Consider the following 21653-nt stretch of genomic DNA (forward strand, 5'->3'; position numbering starts at 1 on the left):
TACTTCTGCAAATGACTAATACAAAACATACAATTTTGTTTAATTAATTTCCATTAAGGTGCAGCATTTGCAAGCTGATCTCCCCATTCAGTCCTGATCTCCATTCCATCAGCTTTCTAGAATTATACAGGGCAATAAACTGAGTTTAAACTGCACATTTACAGCGTTTATAATGCAGTCTTCTAATGATATATGACTATCTACTCCAACTCATTGTTGAAATATAAACATTTAAACGGTCAAACGTAGTCAAAAATAGTCAAACATTCATTATAAAACGGATTGTTCCAGTTCTTGATTCTGATTGGTTGTTCGAAGCCATTGTAAATTACTCCTCAAAATGTGACTGACGATGACCTGAGCTCTTGTGAACTAGTGTCAGATATAAAGACTGAAGTACGACGTTATAAGATCAGTCTGGACTCACCTGAAGATCCTTTTACACAGTATAAAACAGATGAAGATGATGAAGATGAAGATGAAGAAGATGAAGAGAGGAAACAGCCACCACAACTGATCTATACAAGTGATCAAATATCAGATCAGCTGATCTACAATGATACATCTATTAGAGTTTATGTTTAAAGCTCTTGATGTTTTACCTGAGATCTGGAGAGTCGGAGTCACTTCATTCACATCTTTAAAACACACAACAATCACAAATATCAGAGAATATGACATTAAACATTCACACTGGACTGAGTCTGAATCAGTGTTTTATTAGTGAATTAGACACACGTTTATCAGCTGAAACTCACCTGAGTTTGGAGTCGCTGCAGTTTCATTCCTCACTGAAAAACACATTCACAATCATCAAGATTCACTTACAGAAGATTCAGTTCAACACAGAGTTTAGTCTGATTCAGGACACACTGATCTTAGGGATTTACAGATATGAACATTTTGGCCGATACCGATAACCAATAGTTCTTTATATTTGAAAGCCGATAACTGATATATTGTCACATGCCTGTCCTGTCTTGTGCTGCACATGGGTGTTTTGTTATTTTGGGCCATGTGCTCGTGTCTATTGTCTAGCCCCTCCCATCTTGTTATCTGATTATTGGTTAATTTGTCCCACCTGTCTGTCTCGTTACCCTCCTTTGTTTGTTCCCTTATTTAGCCTCCTTGTGTTTGTAGTCTTGTGCTGGTTCGTTGTCGGTGTTTCTTGTTTCCTGGAGTTCCTGAGTTTTTGTGTTTGTACCGTACCTGCATGTCACTAATAAACTAACTCTGCATTTGTATCCTCGACTCTTGTTTACCATTCCGTGACAGAACGAACCAGCCAAGTATGTGGATACAGCGGAGTGAGATTTTTCCTCAGGGAGAGGGAGAAGGAGCCTCTATTTCCTTGCTGGAGTACTTTTCCAGATGCGCTCAAAGGACTTTGGAGGAGGAGAGTATCACGGCAGATGGCAGTCAGTGGAAGGGAAAGCCTTCGTCGCTGGTCCCAAAACGGAGGAGAGGTAGGAAGACTTCCTCCATGCCTGTTCCGGTGGTCCCGAGTCCGGTGGTCCCAGTTCCGGTGGACCCAGTTCCGGTGGTCCCGAGTTCGGTGGTCCCGAGTTCGGTGGTCTCAGTTCTGGTGGTCCCGAGTCCGGTGGTCCCGAGTCCGGTGGTCCCAGTTCCGGTGGTTTCAGTTCCGGTGGTCCCGAGTAAGGTGGTCCCAGTTCCGGTGGTCCCAGTTCCGGTGGTCCCGAGTCAGGTGGTCCCGAGTCAGGTGGTCCCAGTTCCGGTGGTCCCAGTTCCGGTGGTCCCGAAACGGAGGAGGAGAAAGAAGACTTCCTCCATGCCTGTTCTGATGGTCCCGAGTCCGGTGGTCCCGAAACGGAGGAGGAGAAGGAAGACTTCCTCCATGCCTATTCCGGTGGTTCCTGTTCCGGTGGTCCCGAGTCTGGTGGTCACGAGTCCGGTGGTCCCAGTTCCGGTGGTCCCAGAATTCCCTATCATCAGTCCTGCCATGGCCAGGAGGGCCGTGCATCTCTTCTATGCAGTAACGGTATTGCATGCGTGGAGGAGACACAGTGGGTCTGCCGAGCCTGTGTCTTCGGACAAGATGGCCGCCGCCGAACCTGTTCAGATCACGTCTGCCCAGCCAGAGACTCGTCACGTCTGCCCAGCCAGAGACTGTTCACGTCACGTCTGCCCAGCCAGAGATTGTTCACGTCACGTCTGCCCAGCCAGAGACTGTTCACGTCACGTCTGCCCAGCCAGAGACTGTTCACGAGCCTATGTCTTATGACAAGATGGCCGCCGCCGCCGAGCCTGTTCACGTCACGCCTGCCGAGCCTGGGTCTTCGGACAAGATGGCCGCCGCCGAGCCTGTTCACGTCACGCCTGCCGAGCCTGGGTCTTCGGACAAGATGGCCGCCGCCGAGCCTGTTCACGTCACGCCTGCTGAGCCTGTGTCCCCTGACAAGATGGCCACCGTCGAGCCTGCGTCTGTTCCGGCGCCTGAGTCGGTGGCGTCTGTTCCGGCGCCTGAGTCGGTGGCGTCTGTTCCGGCGCCTGAGTCGGTGGCGTCTGTTCCGGCGCCTGAGTCGGTGGCGTCTGTTCCGGCGCCTGAGTCGGTGGCGTCTGTTCCGGCGCCTGAGTCGGTGGCGTCTGTTCCGGCGCCTGAGTCGGTGGCGTCTGTTCCGGCGCCTGAGTCGGTGGCGTCTGTTCCGGCGCCTGAGTCGGTGGCGTCTGTTCCGGCGCCTGAGTCGGTGGCGTCTGTTCCGGCGCCTGAGTCGGTGGCGTCTGTTCCGGCGCCTGAGTCGGTGGCGTCTGTTCCGGCGCCTGAGTCGGTGGCGTCTGTTCCGGCGCCTGAGTCGGTGGCGTCTGTTCCGGCGCCTGAGTCGGTGGCGTCTGTTCCGGCGCCTGAGTCGGTGGCGTCTGTTCCGGCGCCTGAGTCGGTGGCGTCTGTTCCGGCGCCTGAGTCGGTGGCGTCTGTTCCGGCGCCTGAGTCGGTGGCGTCTGTTCCGGCGCCTGAGTCGGTGGCGTCTGTTCCGGCGCCAGTTCCGGTGCCTGAGCCGGTGGCGCCAGTTCCGGTGCCTGAGCCGGTGGCGCCAGTTCCGGTGCCAGTTCCGGTGCCTGAGCCGGTGGCGCCAGTTCCGGTGCCTGAGCCGGTGGCGCCAGTTCCGGTGCCAGTTCCAGTGCCAGTTCCGGTGCCTGAGCCGGTGGCGCCAGTTCCGGTGCCTGAGCCGGTGGCGCCAGTTCCGGTGCCAGTTCCAGTGCCTGAGCCGGTGGCGCCAGTTCCAGTGCCTGAGCCGGTGGCGCCAGTTCCGGTGCCAGTTCCAGTGCCTGAGCCGGTGGCGCCAGTTCCAGTGCCTGAGCCGGTGGCGCCAGTTCCGGTGCCAGTTCCAGTGCCTGAGTCGGTGGCGCCAGTTCCGGTGCCAGTTCCAGTGCCAGTTCCGGTGCCTGAGCCGGTGGTGCCAGTTCCGGTGCCTGAGTCGGTGGTGCCAGTTCCAGTGCCTGAGTCGGTGGTGCCAGTTCCAGTTCCTGAGTCGGTGGTTCCAGTTCCTGAGTCGGTGGTGCCAGTTCCTGAGCCGGTGGCGTCTGTTCCTGAGCCTGAGTCGGTGGTGCCAGTTCCAGTGCCTGAGTCGGTGGTGCCAGTTCCGGTGCCAGTTCCAGTGCCTGAGTTGGTGGTGCCAGTTCCAGTGCCTGAGTCGGTGGTGCCAGTTCCGGTGCCAGTTCCAGTGCCTGAGCCGGTGGTGCCAGTTCCAGTGCCTGAGCCGATGGTGCCAGTTCCAGTGCCAGTTCCAGTGCCAGTTCCAGTGCCTGAGTCGGTGGTGCCAGTTCCGGTGCCTGAGCCGGTGGTGCCAGTTCCAGTGCCTGAGCCGGTGGTGCCAGTTCCTGTTCCTGAGCCGGTGGTGCCAGTTCCAGTGCCAGTTCCAGTGCCAGTTCCAGTGCCTGAGTCGGTGGTGCCAGTTCCGGTGCCAGTTCCGGTGCCTGAGCCGGTGGTGCCAGTTCCAGTGCCTGAGCCGGTGGTGCCAGTTCCTGTTCCTGAGCCGGTGGTGTCTGTTCCTGAGCCGGTGGTGCCAGTTCCTGTTCCTGAGCCGGTGGTGTCTGTTCCTGAGCCGGTGCCTGTTCCCTGGCCGCCCGAGGGGTCGTCTCCGCCCTGGCCGCCAGATGGACTGTTGTCTCCACAGACCTTGTCCCGTCCTGGTCTGTCCCTCCCTTCCCGCCCTGGTCTGTCCCTCCCGTCCCGCCCTGGTCTGTCCCTCCCGTCCCGCCCTGGTCTTATGGAGCGTCTGGTAGCCGCTCCGTAGGGAGGGGGTAATGTCACATGCCTGTCCTGTCTTGTGCTGCTCATGGGTGTTTTGTTATTTTGGGCCATGTGCTCGTGTCTATTGTCTAGCCCCTCCCATCTTGTTATCTGATTATTGGTTAATTTGTCCCACCTGTCTGTCTCGTTACCCTCCTTTGTTTGTTCCCCTATTTAGCCTCCTTGTGTTTGTAGTCTTGTGCTGGTTCGTTGTCAGTGTTTCTTGTTTCCTGGAGTTCCTGAGTTTTTGTGTTTGTACCGTACCTGCATGTCACTAGAGGTGCACTTTAGAGGTGCACTTTAGAGGTGGCGCTGTTCATGGCGACACGTAGCAGCAGTTCGGAAAGCGTGCAGTGTGGTTTTTTGTACTTGTTTGTTGTTTGTTTGGTGCTCTTTTCTATTTTATTTTTTATTTTATTATTAGAATTTTCATTGTTTGGAAACAATGAATTATTTTAATATGACAAGTTTTTTCTTTTTTCTTTTTTTGCACTTTTTGCGTGTTTTTTGCGAGCCTCGTGTACCTCTGCAGTACAGCCGCGAGTTTCTTCTCCTGCTACGTAACTCTGGAGAGGGAAGTGTGGATCCCCTGGCAGCGTTTCCAGCAGAGGTTGTCCAGTTGGATCTTACCGCGGCAAACCGAGAGTGTGTATCCAAGCCGAAAGGGGTGAGGAAAAGGGGGAGTCGCGGCGGTGTGCGTCAGAGATTGAAGAGACAAGGCCATCGTCGTATTCCTCTCCCTACAGTTATGTTGGCTAACGTTCAGTCACTCCGAAATAAACTGGATGAGCTTCGGGCAAATGTAAAATTCCTGAGGGAGTATAGAGAAGCATGTCTTCTTGCTTTTACGGAAACATGGCTCAAGGAACAAGACTCTCATTCCGACTTGGAAATCGATGGATTTTGGGAACCCTATCGTCTGGACAGAGATCCAACTGTGACGGGTAAATCACTTGGTGGAGGATTATGCCTTTATGTTAACAAAAGTTGGTGTAATACAGTGGTCGTTAGGGAGACACTTTGCACTCCTGACATTGAACTCTTATCTGTTTCCCTTCGACCCTATTACTTACCAAGGGAGTTTCCCCAGATATTTATCACGCTCGTGTACATTCACCCGAGAGCTAATGCTGACTCTGCAACCCGAACTATTGTTAAAACTGTGCAAAGGCTTCAAGGGATCTCGCCGGACGCACCGAACTTTATTATGGGTGATTTTAATCACTGTAATATGGAGAAGCCCTTGTGTGGTTTTTATCAGTATGTAACTTGTTTTACACGCTATATGAAATGTCTGGATCACTGTTACGGATCTGTGAAGGGAGCATACAAATCGTTTTGTAGAGCTCCCTTGGGTTCATCCGATCATAATGTTGTGCACTTGGTTCCATTATACAAATCGGTCCTGAAGAAAACTAAGCCGGAACGTCGTTCAGTTCCGGTGTGGTCAGCTGAATCTATAAACCGTATCCAGGACTGTTTTAGTTGTACAGATTGGGATGTGTTTATTGATGCTTGTGCAGACTTAGATGAACTTACAGAGACGGTGTCAGCTTATATTAAGTTTTGTGAGGATCTTGTTATTCCCAGGAAAGAAATAGCCATTTATCAGAATAATAAACCATGGGTCACTAAATCGGTTAAAAATACAATTATTCAGAGAAATATTTGTTTTAATCAAGGTGATGTGACTCAGTATAAGGTATTAAAAAAACAAGTTAAAAAAGAACTTACAATGGCCAGGCTTAATTATAAGGTCAAAGTAGAGGATATGTTAAGAACTGGGAATTCACGTTCTGCATGTGAGGGGGTGAAATCCATGATGGGGATGAATTCCAAAAAATGTAAGATTTCTCTTGATGGGAAGCTTGATTTTGATCTCTCTAATGATTTGAATGTTTTTTATAATCGTTTTAATAGTCATGATTTTAGTCAGGAATTGGCCGTGTTTAATAATGGTGCTTCGGATCAGAGTAGGGTTAATGTTGACAAGGATATGGTCTTAAAACTTTTTCGAGGTGTAAGAGAGAGGAAAAGTCCTGGCCCGGATGGTATTGGGGGCCGTATTCTTAAAAATTGTGCGGAACAACTTGCAGATATTTTTTGTTTTATTTTTAAAATGTCATTGAGTCTGCAAAAGGTTCCCTGTCTCTGGAAAGAGTCTATTATTGTACCTGTACCTAAGAATAAGGCACCAAAATCGTTAAATGAGTACAGGCCAGTAGCACTTACTTCTCTGATAATGAAAACATTTGAGAGGATAGTGAGGGACGCGCTTTTGACCATGGTACAGGCAAATCTAGATCCGCTTCAGTTTGCCTATAGGTCAGGTAGGGGTGTTGATGATGCGATATGCGCTCTATTAAACATGATTTTGGCACACCTTGAGGGCGCAAAAACTTTTGTACGTTTGGTTTTTATTGATTTTTCATCAGCCTTTAATTGTATCCAACCTCATATCCTAGCAGAAAGGCTAAAGAATGTTCATAATATTGATTTTGGATTGATAAGTTGGCTGATGGATTTCTTAACCAATAGGTCTCAGCGTGTGAAGGTGAACAGTGTTTTGTCTGATGTTCTTTTTTCCTCTACTGGGTCACCGCAAGGGTGTGTTCTTTCACCTCTTTTATTTGTGCTTTATACTAATGAGTGTCGGACGCAACTCGAGAGGCGTCATATCATTAAGTTTGCTGATGATTCAGTGATCGTATCCCTCCTTGATAATGATGACTCTGATCATGGTCCTGTATTGGTAGATTTTATTGATTGGTGTAAACTGTCCTTTTTGGACATTAATGTATTAAAAACTAAAGAGATGATCGTAGATTTTCGGAAGAATCATACATCCATCTCTCCGGTAGTTATAAATGATCATGCTGTTGAGATTGTACCTCATTTTAAATACCTTGGTACTATAATTGATGAAAAGTTGACTTTTGGGGCTCATGTGGATGCTGTTTGTAAAAAAGCTCACCAGCGTATGTATTTTTTACGGAAACTCTGTGGTTTTAACGTGGATAGTATTTTTATGAAAATGTTTTATTCTTGTTTTATTGAGTCAGTTATTACTTTTACATTGGTGTGCTGGTATGGATCGCTTAATCTGAAAAACAGAAACAGACTTCAGGGTATTGTTAAGGTGTGTAGTAAGATTGTCGGCACCAACCTGACTGATTTGAACAGTTTGCATAAAGCCAGGACTCTGAGGAAGGCTGAGTTAATAATAAGAGATTCCAGTCATCCCTTGCAGAATCTCTTTAAGTTGTTACCTTCTTTACGTAGATATTCTTTACCATTTTGTAGGACAAATAGATTTAAAAATTCTTTTGTACCAGTTGCTATTGGGTTTTTGAATAATTAATTAATTATGATTTATTTATTTTTTCTCTGTATTGTTTGTTTTTGTGTGTTTGTGTTTGTGTTTGTATAGATTCTGCTGGCTGCAAAACAAATTGCCCCTCGGGGATAATAAAGTTGACCTGACCTGACCTGACTAATAAACTAACTCTGCATTTGTATCCTCGACTCTCGTTTACCATTCCGAGACATATATTGCCCGATAAATCAAAATCTAAATTTTTGAGAGCCTGATTATAAACAAAAGCTCACCATTAAAAGCCAAGCACACAATTATATATCGGCAGATACTGATAACATTAAAAATGGACACATATCGACCAATAACATTAATAAAGAACATATATTGGCCGATACCGTATATATCGCACATCCCTGATTGATGTGTTTAACTGAAGTGTCTCTCTCACCTATGAACATGGTCTGAAGACTGTGATGAGACTGTGATGAAAGAAACATTAGAGAATCATGTTAGTGAAATATTAAATATGAAAACAGAGGAATGATGAGGTGAGAGTTGATTTACTCCTGGAGCGTCACAGAGGATCTCATGAAGGACGTTCACACAGCGAGACGTGACGAGACGATCAGATGAGACTGAAATAGCAGGATCACTCAGTGTTTCAGGATATGATGGATCTGCTAACAGACGCCCGTCCTGAACACACACAAGAGGATCAGATCATGAGTGTGTGTGTGTGTGATAGTCACCTCTGAGAGCCAGCTCTGCTCACAGTCAGTGTGTGTGTGTGTGTGTAATAGTCACCTCTGAATGCCAGCTCTGCTCACAGACTCCAATGAGTGTGTGATTCAGTAAAAAAGAGGGAAGTTTGTACACAACCCTCTCCATCTCTCCACAGGACACACTGATGTTATTCATGTTTCAAAGGAAGCTGTTATATAAATCACAGATCAAATTATTGCATATTATATTGCATGACAAGTGTTTTTATTACAGCAAACATGTAAAACAAATGTATTGCAATGTACAGTATGTCATGTATTACACCTCTGTAGATGCTATCTTCAGTCTAAAAAATGTATTCAATCAAGTAACCAAGACCTGGAGCTTGTAGGTTGTTAGAGATTGAATTCAAATCAAATATTAACATCACTGCCCTAACTATTTCTGAATAGGATGTCTACTTCATAAATATTTGGAATAGTATGAAAATATAAGGTTCAGATCAACATATAGAAATCGAAGAGTCATCGGTGGAGTCTGGATGTCATCTAGTGGAAAAGTTTGGTACTGCGCACAATAAAATCTTTCCTAAATCTGGCCCAGAATTTTCTTGAAGTTGAAAATGGTTTGTAAATATATATAAAAAACAACAATATGTGTTTTATATATTTAAAATGTTCATAAACTTAAACTTAATAACTTTTTAAACTTTACTTTTACAACTTTACTAATCTGAGAAGTGTACCCTTTTAGTTCGCTGTGCATTAAGTAATGTTAACAAATACAACTTTTGATTTTAATAATTATTAGTGAACATTGAAATTAACATTAACAAAGATCAATAAATGCTGTAGAAGTGCAGTTCATTATTAGTTCATGTGAACTAATGTAGTTAAACAATGTATGAAACCTTATTGTAAATTGTTACCGAAATTACAACTGGAAAACTTGCGAGATATGTCTCGAGGAAGGGATTAGGGGACTGTCCGACGAGCGAAGGGATTAGGGGACTGTCCGACGAGCGAAGGGATTAGGGGACTGTCCGACGAACGAAGGGATTAGGGGACTGTCCGACGAACGAAGGGATTAGGGGACTGTCCGACGAGCGAAGGGATTAGGGGACTGTCCGACGAGCGAATGGATTAGGGGACTGTCCGACGAGCGAAGGGATTAGGGGACTGTCCGACGAGCGAAGGGATTAGGGGACTGTCCGACGAGCGAAGGGATTAGGGGACTGTCCGACGAGCGAAGGGAATAGGGGACTGTCCGACGAGCGAAGGGATTAGGGGACTGTCCGACGAGCGAAGGGATTAGGGGACTGTCCGACGAACGAAGGGATTAGGGGACTGTCCGACGAGCGAAGGGATTAGGGGACTGTCCGACGAACGAAGGGATTAGGGGACTGTCCGACGAGCGAAGGGATTAGGGGACTGTCCGAGGAACGAAGGGATTAGGGGACTGTCCGACGAGCGAAGGGATTAGGGGACTGTCCGACGAGCGAAGGGATTAGGGGACTGTCCGACGAACGAAGGGATTAGGGGACTGTCCGACGAGCGAAGGGATTAGGGGACTGTCCGAGGAACGAAGGGATTAGGGGACTGTCCGACGAGCGAAGGGATTAGGGGACTGTCCGACGAGCGAAGGGATTAGGGGACTGTCCGACGAGCGAAGGGATTAGGGGACTGACCGACGAGCGAAGGGATTAGGGGACTGTCCGACGAACGAAGGGATTAGGGGACTGTCCGACGAGCGAAGGGATTAGGGGACTGTCCGACGAGCGAAGGGATTAGGGGACTGTCCGACGAGCGAAGGGATTAGGGGACTGTCCGACGAGCGAAGGGATTAGGGGACTGTCCGACGAGCGAAGGGATTAGGGGACTGTCCGAGGAACGAAGGGATTAGGGGACTGTCCGACGAGCGAAGGGATTAGGGGACTGTCCGACGAGCGAAGGGATTAGGGGACTGTCCGACGAGCGAAGGGATTAGGGGACTGACCGACGAGCGAAGGGATTAGGGGACTGTCCGACGAACGAAGGGATTAGGGGACTGTCCGACGAGCGAAGGGATTAGGGGACTGACCGACGAGCGAAGGGATTAGGGGACTGTCCGACGAACGAAGGGATTAGGGGACTGTCCGACGAACGAAGGGATTAGGGGACTGACCGACGAGCGAAGGGATTAGGGGACTGTCCGACGAGCGAAGGGATTAAGGGGACTGTCCGACGAACGAAGGGATTAGGGGACTGTCCGACGAGCGAAGGGATTAGGGGACTGACCGACGAGCGAAGGGATTAGGGGACTGTCCGACGAACGAAGGGATTAGGGGACTGTCCAACGAACAAAGGGATTAGGGGACTGACCGACGAGCGAAGGGATTAGGGGACTGTCCGACGAGCGAAGGGATTAAGGGGACTGTCCGACGAACGAAGGGATTAGGGGACTGTCCGACGAACGAAGGGATTAGGGGACTGTCCGACGAGCGAAGGGATTAGGGGACTGTCCGAGGAAAGAATGGATTAGGGGACTGTCCGACGAACGAAGGGATTAGGGGACTGTCCGACGAGCGAAGGGATTAGGGGACTGTCCGAGGAACGAATGGATTAGGGGACTGTCCGACGAGCGAAGGGATTAGGGGACTGTCCGAGGAACGAAGGGATTAGGGGACTGTCCGACGAACGAAGGGATTAGGGGACTGTCAGACGAGCGAAGGGATTAGGGGACTGTCCGACTAACGAAGGGATTAGGGAACAAGCACGTTCTTTTCGCCTGTTTGGACACTTCACACATGTTTGCACTGCCCGTTTGGTTTACCTGTTTACACGTTCATAACGTGCATTTATCCTACTCAATACACACGTTTTCGACGTCCATTTTTGTTACGATAAACGTGCCTCAAAAACGTGCGCTTTTACGGCAAATCTGTCGAAACGCATGCTTTCGACGAGTCAGTGTGCAATCAGACGCCTGACCAGCTGTTTATGAATACTTTGGCTTGCCATAACCACCACCCAGTTTGTGCGTCTAAATTAGTTGCTTACAAAAGGAGCGTAATAGCAGACATAAGCCACTTTAATAAAAATAAAGGTCCATGTGTTACACAAAATGTTCCCGAAACTAAATAAAAATGCTTATTGATATTAGATAATATGCAAGATAGTTAATTTAGTTGAATAGGCTACGCATAATCCATTTATTTTTTTCTAATATCACAAGTAATATTTAAAATAGCAGGTTTACTGCTTTACATGATTGTTTTGTACTGTGCTTTTGGTGAAGTGTACTAAAATAAAGATTTACGTGTGCAACTTAAGTCTTCTCACCGCTGAATCCTGATGGTGTACAGGACACTAACTCGAGTCGCCCCCTGTCGTTTCAGAGAATATTGCAATGGCGAGCGCGTCCCAAATGGAACCCTAAGCACTCACGGGCCCTGTCCCAAATGGCGCACTTCATGTGGACTTTCGGTCTCGTGGACTTAAATTGCGCGTGCTCGCCGAGTCAACGAGTCCGTTGGCCGTCCCATTCAGCATTTTAACGCTCTGAAGTGCGCTCAGCAGCGCCCCCTTTGTACCCTTGAAGCGGTCTTCCGCGAAGCCCGCATAGAAGCAGGCTCCACGCACTTTAACTACCCAGGAATCCTTGCGAAAGTCCAATCAGACAACGGACGGGAGGAGATTTCGCTCATGAGCAATTGATGACATGGCTGAGAGGAAAATATTACGGTTTTTTATGACCTAAATGTACATTTTACCAGTTGTTACCTACAGTTTATACAAACATTATGGTCATCGACCAGTGGTTGATGTCTCAAACATAATAATAGTGTGTTGAATAATACGATCACATTATGATTCATTAAATAAATAGAACCGAATGTCAGGGCTTTACTGAGTCATATGTAAACATAGTATGAATATTGAAACCTGTAAATTCATCTGAAACTCATGCACATTTTCATTGTGTTAAAATGGTAATCTTAGTTCAAATGGAACATTATAATGTACAACTGTATACATAATTTAAATAAGCATGATGTAGGCTATCCATTGTCTAATGCCCAGGTGGCATGCACAATATCAAAATATAGAACTGTAAAATTAGGCTGTGTAGTTGACATGGAGATGAGACGTTGGAGCGCAAAATTGTGATTTCTCCTGTTATTTCCGGCGTGATGATCAAGTCTGTCCCAAAAATAACTCTCAATGCGCCCTCGTGGACTCGCGCCAAGGGCTCTATAGGTTTGCACTATATTACGTCACCAAAGTGTGGACTCTGAGGAAGTCCACAAGTCCGGAGTGTGCCATTTGGGACAGGGCCACGGTCTTCCTCTGAGTCCGCACTTTCGTGACGTAATGCTGCTTTGACTGTCGGGAAGAAGTCTGCTGTGGAGTGCATCACCGCGGGCTCTGCAAAAGTGCGCAAATCGACCACATGGGGGCGCTCGCGAGCACCCTTCTGAGACCTAAAAATGAGAAATGGGACACACTGTGGTCTCACGGACTTAACGGACACGCGCACGCAGCAGCCTTTGTAAGTCCACAAGACCGAAAGTGCACATGACGTGTGCCATTTGGGACAGGGCCTAATAACCTGTCAAACAGCGTCAGATTACTGGACTTTATCTTCTGCCTCTGATTGTGCTAATACTGTCAAATACACAATCAGTTGCGTCTGTGTGTTATGCTGACCCTTGTTTTTATAGTTCACCCAAAAAATGAAAATTCTGTCATTATTTACTCACTCTAATGTTGTGAAGAAATTACTGAGAAATGAGAAATGAAGATATTTTGAAGAATGTCGGTAACCAAACAGTTGCTGGTCTCTATTGACTTCCATAAATACCAGGCTATATAAGTCAATGGTGACCAGCAGTTTACAAAGTAGATCAATCACGTGCACTCGCAACCAGTGGCGTCATTCCCATTCAAAGTGAGGGGGCACGTGCCCCCTCAGATTTTTCCTCCCTGATAATTTTTTTGTCACAACTTTATTCCTATTATGCTCCATAATATACCTGTCAGGAATCACAGAGGATGCAGACAAGGTGGTAAGGTTATGGGTTTTATTGCAGGTTAGCGGAGATGCAGACAGATGGTGAGTAATAGTAACACAGAACAACAGGGAATGCTTAGCTGAATTTGTAAAGTCTTTCTCTTTCGTTCTCTTGGCAGATGCAGGATGGGCTGAAGGCAGAACAGGATGCTGGAAGGACGGACTGGAGAGGAATTCAGCAGGTAAGTGTTCAGGTAAGTGATCGGGAGTCTGTGGGTCATGTAATGATGAGACCAGACACTGAGTGAAGGGAGACTGTGGGTTTTGTAGGGAGTGCTGGTGATGGGACACAGGTGACGGTGCTCAGTGATCAGGGGAGAGTGAACGGGTGACTTGATGACTGGGCGGAAAGAGAGAACGAGTGGGCGGAGGTGAAGGAGAGCGTGGTGGTGAAGATGGAATCCCGACAGTACCCCCCCCTCCCAAGGCGGATCCTGACGCCTGAGAGGAGCGCTGCCGGCGGCGAGGTCGACCCCGACCTCTGGGTGCTGGACGATCAGGATGGTCTTCGTGGAACTGGGATAACAGGGCAGGATCCAGGATGTCGTCACGAAGAACCCAAGAACGTTCCTCTGGCCCGTAGTCCTCCCAGTCCACCAGGTATTCCAGGCGGGGACCTCGCCGCCGGGAGTCCAAGATGGTGTGGACGCGGTAGATAGATTCCTCTTCGACTGGAATGGGAGGAGAAGGTACGTCAGAGGAAGAGCCATCTGAGGGAACAGGAATAACAGGGTCAGTGAAGGGTTTGAGCAGGGAAACATGGAAAGAAGGGGAAATCCGATACTGGGGAGGAAGGTTGAGCCTGTAGGTGACTTCGTTCAACTGCCTCTGGATGGTGAAAGGTCCGATGAATCGAGGACTCAGCTTACGGCAAGGCAATCGGAGGCGGATGTCTCGGGTAGATAACCATACCTTTTGTCCAGGTTGATACTGAGGTGCATCAAGGCGACGACGATCCGCATGTTCCTTGTGCCTCCGAACAGCCTGTTGGAGGTGCACGTGAGCTGAGTCCCATACCCTCTCGCTCTGATGGAACCAGAAGTCGACAGCTGGAACCTCTGAGGGCTCACCCGACCAGGGAAAGAGTGGAGGTTGATACCCAAGGATGCATTGGAAGGAGGTGAGCCTGGTGGTGTTTTGTCGCGGGGAGTTCTGGGCGTACTCTGCCCAGGGGAGGTAGCGGCTCCAGCTGTCTTGGTACTGGTGGCAGTATGATCGCAGATATCTTCCTATCTCCTGGATCTTCCGCTCAGTCTGGCCATTCATCTGAGGGTGGTATCCAGAAGAGAGGCTGACAGTGACCCCGAGGAGCTTAAAGAAGGCGTGCCATACCCGGGAGATGAATTGGGGTCTCCTGTCCGAGACGATGTCCTCAGGGATGCCGAAATTCCTGAAGACATGGTTGAAAAGGGCTTCAGCGGATTCCAAGGCAGTGGGGAGACCAGGTAGAGGAATTAGTTTACACCCCTTGGAGAACTGGTCCACTACAACGAATACGCCGGTGAAGCCTTCAGAGTTGGGTAGATCAGTCATGAAGTCTATACTTATATGAGACCAAGGTCGCCGAGGAATAGGTAATGGCACTAGCTTGCCTTCGGGAAGTCTCCTCGGGGTATTGGTTATAGCACAGACTGAGCATCCGCGGACGAATCTGGATACATCCTGGGAGATGGATGGCCACCAGTACCGTTGACTGAGGAGCGAGAGGGTACGCTTGCTACCCGGACGTCCAGAGCCCGGAACAGTGTGAGCTGAGTCCAGAAGGGGTGTCCGAAGATGTTGAGGTACGAAGAGGCGCCCTTCTGGACCTCCCCGCGGAGCGGGCTGGCGAGCGGCCTCTTGGGTGATCTGCTGGTCGATGTCCCAAAGGATGGGACTCAGGATCATGGCTGGAGGGAGGATGGGTTCAGGCTGAAGGTCGGTTTGAGATGCGTGATGGAGCCGGGAGAGTGCGTCCGCCTTACAGTTCTTGCTTCCAGGTCGGTACAACACTACAAAATCAAACCGGGTAAAGAAGAGAGCCCAGCGGGCTTGACGAGGGTTCAGTGTTTTGGCTTCTCTGAGGTATTCGAGATTGCGATGGTCAGTTATTACCTCAAACTGGTGGTTGGCTCCCTCCAGCCAGTGTCTCCACTCCTCCAGAGCCAGTTTGATGGCCAGCAGCTCCCGGTTGCCTATGTCATAATTTTGCTCCGCCGGGGACAGCTTTCTGGAGAAGAAGGCACATGGAAGGAGTTTACGTGACTCACCCTGCCGCTGAGAGAAGACAGCTCCTACCCCGGTGGAAGAGGCGTCCACCTCTACCACGAATGGAAGATCTGGATCTGGATGAACAAGGATAGGAGCTGTCGTGAAGGCTTCCTTCAAATGCTGGAATGCTTGAATTGCACCGGGGGATCAGGACAGAGACTTGGGCCGGCCCTTGAGAGCTGAGGTGAGAGGAGCACTGATCTGACTGTAGTTTTGGATGAATCGTCGATAGAAGTTCGCGAAGCCCAGGAATCGTTGAAGATCTTTTATGGTAGAGGGTTGTGGCCAGTTCTGGATGGTTTCCACCTTCCTCTGGTCCATTTGAATGCCTTGTTGATTAATGATGTAACCCAGGAATTGGACGGTAGTAATATGGAACTCGCACTTCTCCAGCTTCAGGTATAGTCTGTGCTCTCTCAGTTTCTCTAGAACTTGAATGACGTGATGGCGGTGTTCAGACATAGAAGAAGAGTAGATGAGTATGTCGTCGATGTAGACCACTACGAACCGGTTGAGGAACTCACGTAGGACCTCGTTCATATATCCCTGGAAAACGGCAGGAGCGTTGGACAGTCCGAAGGGCATAACCTGGTATTCATAGTGGCCTGAGGGGGTCACGAAGGCGGTCTTCCACTCATCCCCTCGTCGAATACGAATCAGGTTGTATGCACTTCTGAGATCTAATTTGGAGAAGATGCTCGCACCACAAAGCTGTTCCAGGGCGGCTGGGACCAGAGGAAGGGAATAACGGAACTTGATGGTCTGGGAGTTAAGTTGACGATAATCAATGCACGGCCGCAAGCCTCCGTCCTTCTTGGCCACGAAGAAGAAACTCGAAGCGGCAGGGGAGGTAGATGGTCGGATGAACTGCTGCTCCAGTGCTTCCTTGACGTACTCCTCCATGGCCTTCTGTTCCGGGATGGACAAAGGGTAAATGCGGCCCTTGGGAAGGATGGCTCCGGGTAGCAAGTCGATTGCGCAGTCCCATGGCCGGTGAGGTGGTAGTTTCGTTGCCAGGACCTTACTGAAGACATCCTGGAACGCCCGGTACTCCACTGGGATCTCGACTTGCATTGATGTCTCGGGACTTTCCACCAAGGTTGAACAAACAGGAAAACTGGACTCACCCATAGAAGACTTGGAACGGACTGAAGGTCGAGTTTTCTTGACAGAACTAAGACAGGATACGTGACAATCCTCACCCCAGTGAAGAACCTCTCCGGATTCCCAGTGGAGTGTTGGCTGATGTTGGATTAACCAAGGGCGTCCCAGGATGATATCCGCAGTGGACTCCTCCAGCACCATAAACGAAATCTCCTCAGAATGAAGACATCCGATGCGAAGAATTAATGCAGGTGTGAAGTGAAGAACACGACCTCGTCCGAGTGGCTTGCCTTGGATGGTTTGGATTGGCAGATCTTGAGCCAAGCGACGATGGCGAACGTACAGCTTTTCAAGACATCGATGAGAGCTTGCGCTGGGATACACATAGAAGACGTCAGGATATGTACTTTAGTACGATTTAATGCTTCAATCTTAGGAGTGAGTTGGATAGAACTTACCGCCGGCCGCGGTGGACGAACTGGACAGGAACTGAGGAAGTGTTTATCCGATCCACAGTAGAGACAGAGATGATGCAGAATCCTGCGCTGGCGTTCAGAGGACGAAAGATGAGTGGAGTCGATTTCCATAGGAACTGGTGCTGGAGGAGTATTGGAACTGACCGTGGGCGGAGAACTTACAGTGGGTGCAGATAGATCACAAGCTGAAAGGCGTTGAGAGATGCGGATGGATTTCTGGATAAGGTTTTCTAAACCCATGCCGTCCTCATACACCACCAGCAGATGGCGGATGTTAGGGTTCAGGCCATGGCGATAAGCGGTGATCAGAGCGTTTTCGTTCCAGCCACTTGATGCGGCAAGGGTTCTGAACTATAAAGCGAATGAACTCACCGAAGAATTTCCTTGACGGAGATTATACAGTTGATCATGAACTGATAGTCTGAATGTCAGTCTGTCCAAAGACCTCCTTGAAATGCCGCATGAATTCAGTAATGGATTTTACCACCGCAGTTTCAGAGTTCCATAATGACTGAGCCCACTGAAGTGCTTGACCTGAGAGGAGAGAAATCATGAAGGCGACTCGGGCTGCATCGTTGTGAAACTGGTGTTCATTCATGGTGAAATATAGTGAAGTTTGCAGAAGAAACCCACTGCAGTTCTCCGCCTCACCGGAATAGGTCGCTGGCCGGGCCATGGGACTCGCTGAGGCAGTGAACGAAGTAGTGGGTTAATGCGGAAGTGGACATGTTGACATAGATGAAATGGATGGGACGGAATCGGCCGGAAAGTCTGTGTAGAGATCTACCGGAGAGGACGGACCGGAGAGGAATTCAGCAGGTAAGTGTTCAGGTAAGTGATCGGGAGTCTGTGGGTCATGTAATGACGAGACCAGACACTGAGTGAAGGGAGACTGTGGGTTATATGGGGAGTGCTGGTGATGGGACACAGGTGACGGTGCTCAGTGATCAGGGGAGAGTGAACGGGTGACTTGATGAATGGGCGGAGAGAGAGAACGAGTGGGCGGAGGTGAAGGAGAGCGTGGTGGTGAAGATTGAATCCTGACAATACCAGAGCCTATAACGACTCAAATGTATTCTTCTGGATGTGTAATATATCGGTCAGCATCAGCCTTTTTTCCTAATATGGTGTCAGTTCAATAGTTGTTATACAGATCGCTATGACCGTGATGTAGGCTTAGAGTGCACAAAAGTGTAGCGGTCAGCCTCTCTCTCATGTGCTCATAACTTCCCTTATTATTTTCAGGTCACTTTACTTGCTCATGACTCGCAAGTAGCAACTTAATGAGGTACTTGCCATAATACAACAGTAATGCAGTAATACAAAATATATTATTATCATTAGTAAAAGAGTATGGCAGTAAGATGATAGATTCAATGCCTCAATATTATTCAAATATTATGCCAGTAAGATAATATACCCAGCGGGCATCTTGATGTCAAAATTACGTCAAGAAATAGGTCAAAAATGAAAGTCAAATTGACGTCAAAGTGTCAATGTCAATTTGATGTCAAGATTTGACCTCTGCTGATGTCATTTTGCAAAACAAAAAGGTGAAATGCATGGCCGTACACTTATTACCAGCTTCACTTAAAACTAACCAGATTTACTTTATTTAATTTCCAGTTTAAATAAATATAATATTTAAATAGTTTAAAATATATTAAACATATTTTGATGACACCATGATGGTGGTTAGCGTTTGCTTTAGTTGTGCTCTTGACCCTTGACTCTTTAAAATAAAAATTTCTCTGGCTGCTATAACTGTGTGTTTATAAAGCACAACTATTGTAGCTAAAAAAGCCATGAAAAAATGAGATCAGGAGATGTTGCCGGTTTATTGAAGATGATGACGATATCATCATGTAATTGCCTGAATCGCTGATCTTATTCAGTGTCTAATGTTTGGTTATATAGCACTTGTGATTTTAATGTTGTATTATAATAGAAGCCATTTAATTTAACAGCATGAGAATATTGTTTTTTTTTTTAATTAATAAAGGATTTAAAAAAAACATTTAATGCATTAAACTCAACATTATTACTTAGCTATCAAGAATCAGTGTATGACTCTCAACAATGGTGACAATCAATGAAATGCTTCATGCTGCAGTGCATGCTGGGAACCACCAATCAAAACTCACCCATATCTCCCAGCATGCATTGTGGCATTAATAAATTATGCAGCTGGAGTTGATCTGATTATCTGGATATTTTGTTTGATTGTCACCATTGTTGAGATTAATATGCTGTTTCTTGATGTCTGTGTGCGTCTAAGTAATGCCATAGATGAAAGGTTTTTGTGCACTAAATAGTTTTTAAAAACCAAGTACATTATTTGATAAACAACACCGCTAGATATGCTGTAGAACCAAATTACTTCTATTATGAATAAAACCGCTTTTAAACCACAAGTCCTATATAATCAAAGCATTAGACACTGGACATAATCAGGGATTCAGGCAGTTACATGATGATTTCATCAATAAACAGCCAACACCTCCTAATCTCAGTTTCTGATGGCTTTTTAGCTACAACAATTGTGCTTTATAAACACACAATTAAAGCAGCCAGAGAAATGTTTATATTAAAGAGTCAAGGGTCAAGAGCACAACTAAAGCAAACGCTAACCACCATCATGGTGACTTTAAAATACAAAATATGATTTCATTAAACTGGAAATTAAAGAAAGTAAATCTGGTTAGTGTAAGTGAAGCTGGTAATAAGTGTACGGCCATGCATTTCACCTTTTTGTTTGACATCAGCAGAGGTCAAATCTTGACATCAAATTGACATCGACACTTTGACGTCAATTTGACTTTCATTTTTGACCAATTTCTTGACGTAAATTTGACATCAATTTGATGTCATATTGATGTTAAATTGACATCAAATGCCCACTGGGTATATATATAGCCTATATGACCACTAACACATGTTAAAATGAGCAGAACACTGAATTCTATTTGGTACCTGTCAAATATTAACCATTTTCAAATAAACGGGGTAGTGTTAAACTTATTCATCACTGAAATCTGTCAAACTTCTTTCAGTCCTCCAAAGTCAAGTCCTTCATCACATATTAATATTAAAATAACTTAATTTCAGAGCACCACTAAGTCAGACCTCAGCACCTTTATGTACCTTAAGATCGTTCTTAGGTCACATACCAATTTAAAATCATAACATAAAAACTGCAATGGTGTTTTTAAAATCATGTGTAGTAGGCCTAAGTTTATAGTAAGTGTGTGTGTAAACATATGCTTTAATGAAGTAGACTTCAAAAGCTTTTGAATTTGAGCTTACAGTTCTTTCATCAACCTGTCTTTTACATAAACTTACAAAATGGATACTTTAACTTAGTCCTCAGATAGAGGAGGGTTGCTGCTAGCTCCGTTAAGGTATTTCTGTCCCTCCCAAACTGCATTGAAATGGTATGTTTAGCAGCCAGAATGTAAAAATGTTCAGGGGGAGAAACCCCCTGACCCCTCCTAACATGATCCATATCACCCGTCAGAAAACAATTGCAACAACTCTCAGATTGTGCTTGCATGATGCCCCTGCTCGCAACAGAACGAACGCAAAATCCGGAAGCGTTTATTGCTCTGCGTGCGTGTTTCAGTATATAAATGTTTGTATAAAAGTATAATTTAGTAAACGTAGGACTACTTTCTTGCCAGATTTTCGTAATGTAAAAAAAGAAAAGAAAATATATTTCGCCAGTATAGCCTATATTGAGCTGACTTTATCAGTGATCAGACCGATGATGGATATTACTACGATTAAAACTGTTTAGATATTTCAGACTTTTTTTTACGGCTTTGCGCTTTGAAAAGTGACATCCAAGTATTTTAAGGACCCGCGGGAAACGAGCAAAATGCATTGCATTTTCGATTGAATGCATTCATTTTTATAATAAAAAAAACAGCATTTGAGTTAAATCTCGAGCATTAGAAACAACTATCGCTGATTTACTTCAGAGTCGCGTAAGTTAGGCTGCATGTTCAAGAGTCGCACATGTTGTTCATCGTAAACGTGTTACACTTCAGCATCCCTTCTTCTTTTGCAAGAATATAGGCCTACCTAATCTTTTTTGGCAATATGGCTTATAAACCTGCCAAAATCGGTTCACGGTCAAACTGCATTTAAACATGTAATATATTAAACACATTTCTTACCTTAAGCAGCTCGTTTGCAGAATGAATGAAAGAAACTCTATCCTGTTTCATCGATGAAGGAAGAGGAGGAGGGATGAGCCTTGAGTGACAGCTGTGTGTCTCTTACAAGTGTTGAAGAAGGTTTACAGTATGTGTGTTGCTGTTCAGCGGGAATATGTAGCAAATCAAACTTTATTAATGAAACAGGAGATCAGTATTCCTCTAATTTAAGTTTTATTATTTTATTTTACATTTTCATAGCTCACGGTCACGTGACTCGTGCGGATACCCGCGGTGTTATTTTAGCAGGTCATTTAGTTGTATTC

The 21653-nt window shown here is 46.7% G+C and overlaps 2 protein-coding genes across 2 annotated transcripts in view; both read right to left on the reverse strand.

Moving 5' to 3' along the window:
• The window catches only part of LOC307156278 (uncharacterized protein), a 67802-nt gene that overhangs the window by 20627 nt on the left and 25522 nt on the right, over positions 1-21653 (reverse strand). The gene's annotated exons all lie outside the window — the stretch shown is intronic.
• LOC307156577 (uncharacterized protein) lies at positions 14-21416 on the reverse strand. The gene is made up of 8 exons (XM_079868015.1): positions 21349-21416; positions 8370-8496; positions 8130-8261; positions 8014-8044; positions 759-791; positions 603-638; positions 428-518; positions 14-116 (listed from the first exon to the last, which is right to left on the reverse strand). Exons 2-8 carry the CDS (start codon positions 8481-8483, stop codon positions 44-46), a joined length of 510 nt encoding a protein of 169 aa, XP_079724141.1. The 5' UTR covers positions 8484-8496; positions 21349-21416; the 3' UTR covers positions 14-43.

The sequence above is a fragment of the Squalius cephalus genome (assembly GCF_949319135.1).
Source record: "Squalius cephalus genome assembly, chromosome: 1".
Classification (NCBI taxonomy): domain Eukaryota; kingdom Metazoa; phylum Chordata; class Actinopteri; order Cypriniformes; family Leuciscidae; genus Squalius; species Squalius cephalus.

Excerpts from the sequence above, each read along its gene's own strand:
- LOC307156577 (XM_079868015.1), bottom strand. The coding sequence starts at position 8,483 with ATGAATAACATCAGTGTGTCCTGTGGAGAGATGGAGAGGGTTGTGTAC. Across the intron at positions 8,045-8,129 it reads TCCTCTGTGACGCTCCAGGA|TCTCATCACAGTCTTCAGAC; the intron begins GTAAATCAACTC and ends CTTTCATCACAG. Across the intron at positions 519-602 it reads TCCGACTCTCCAGATCTCAG|ATCAGTTGTGGTGGCTGTTT; the intron begins GTAAAACATCAA and ends TCACTTGTATAG.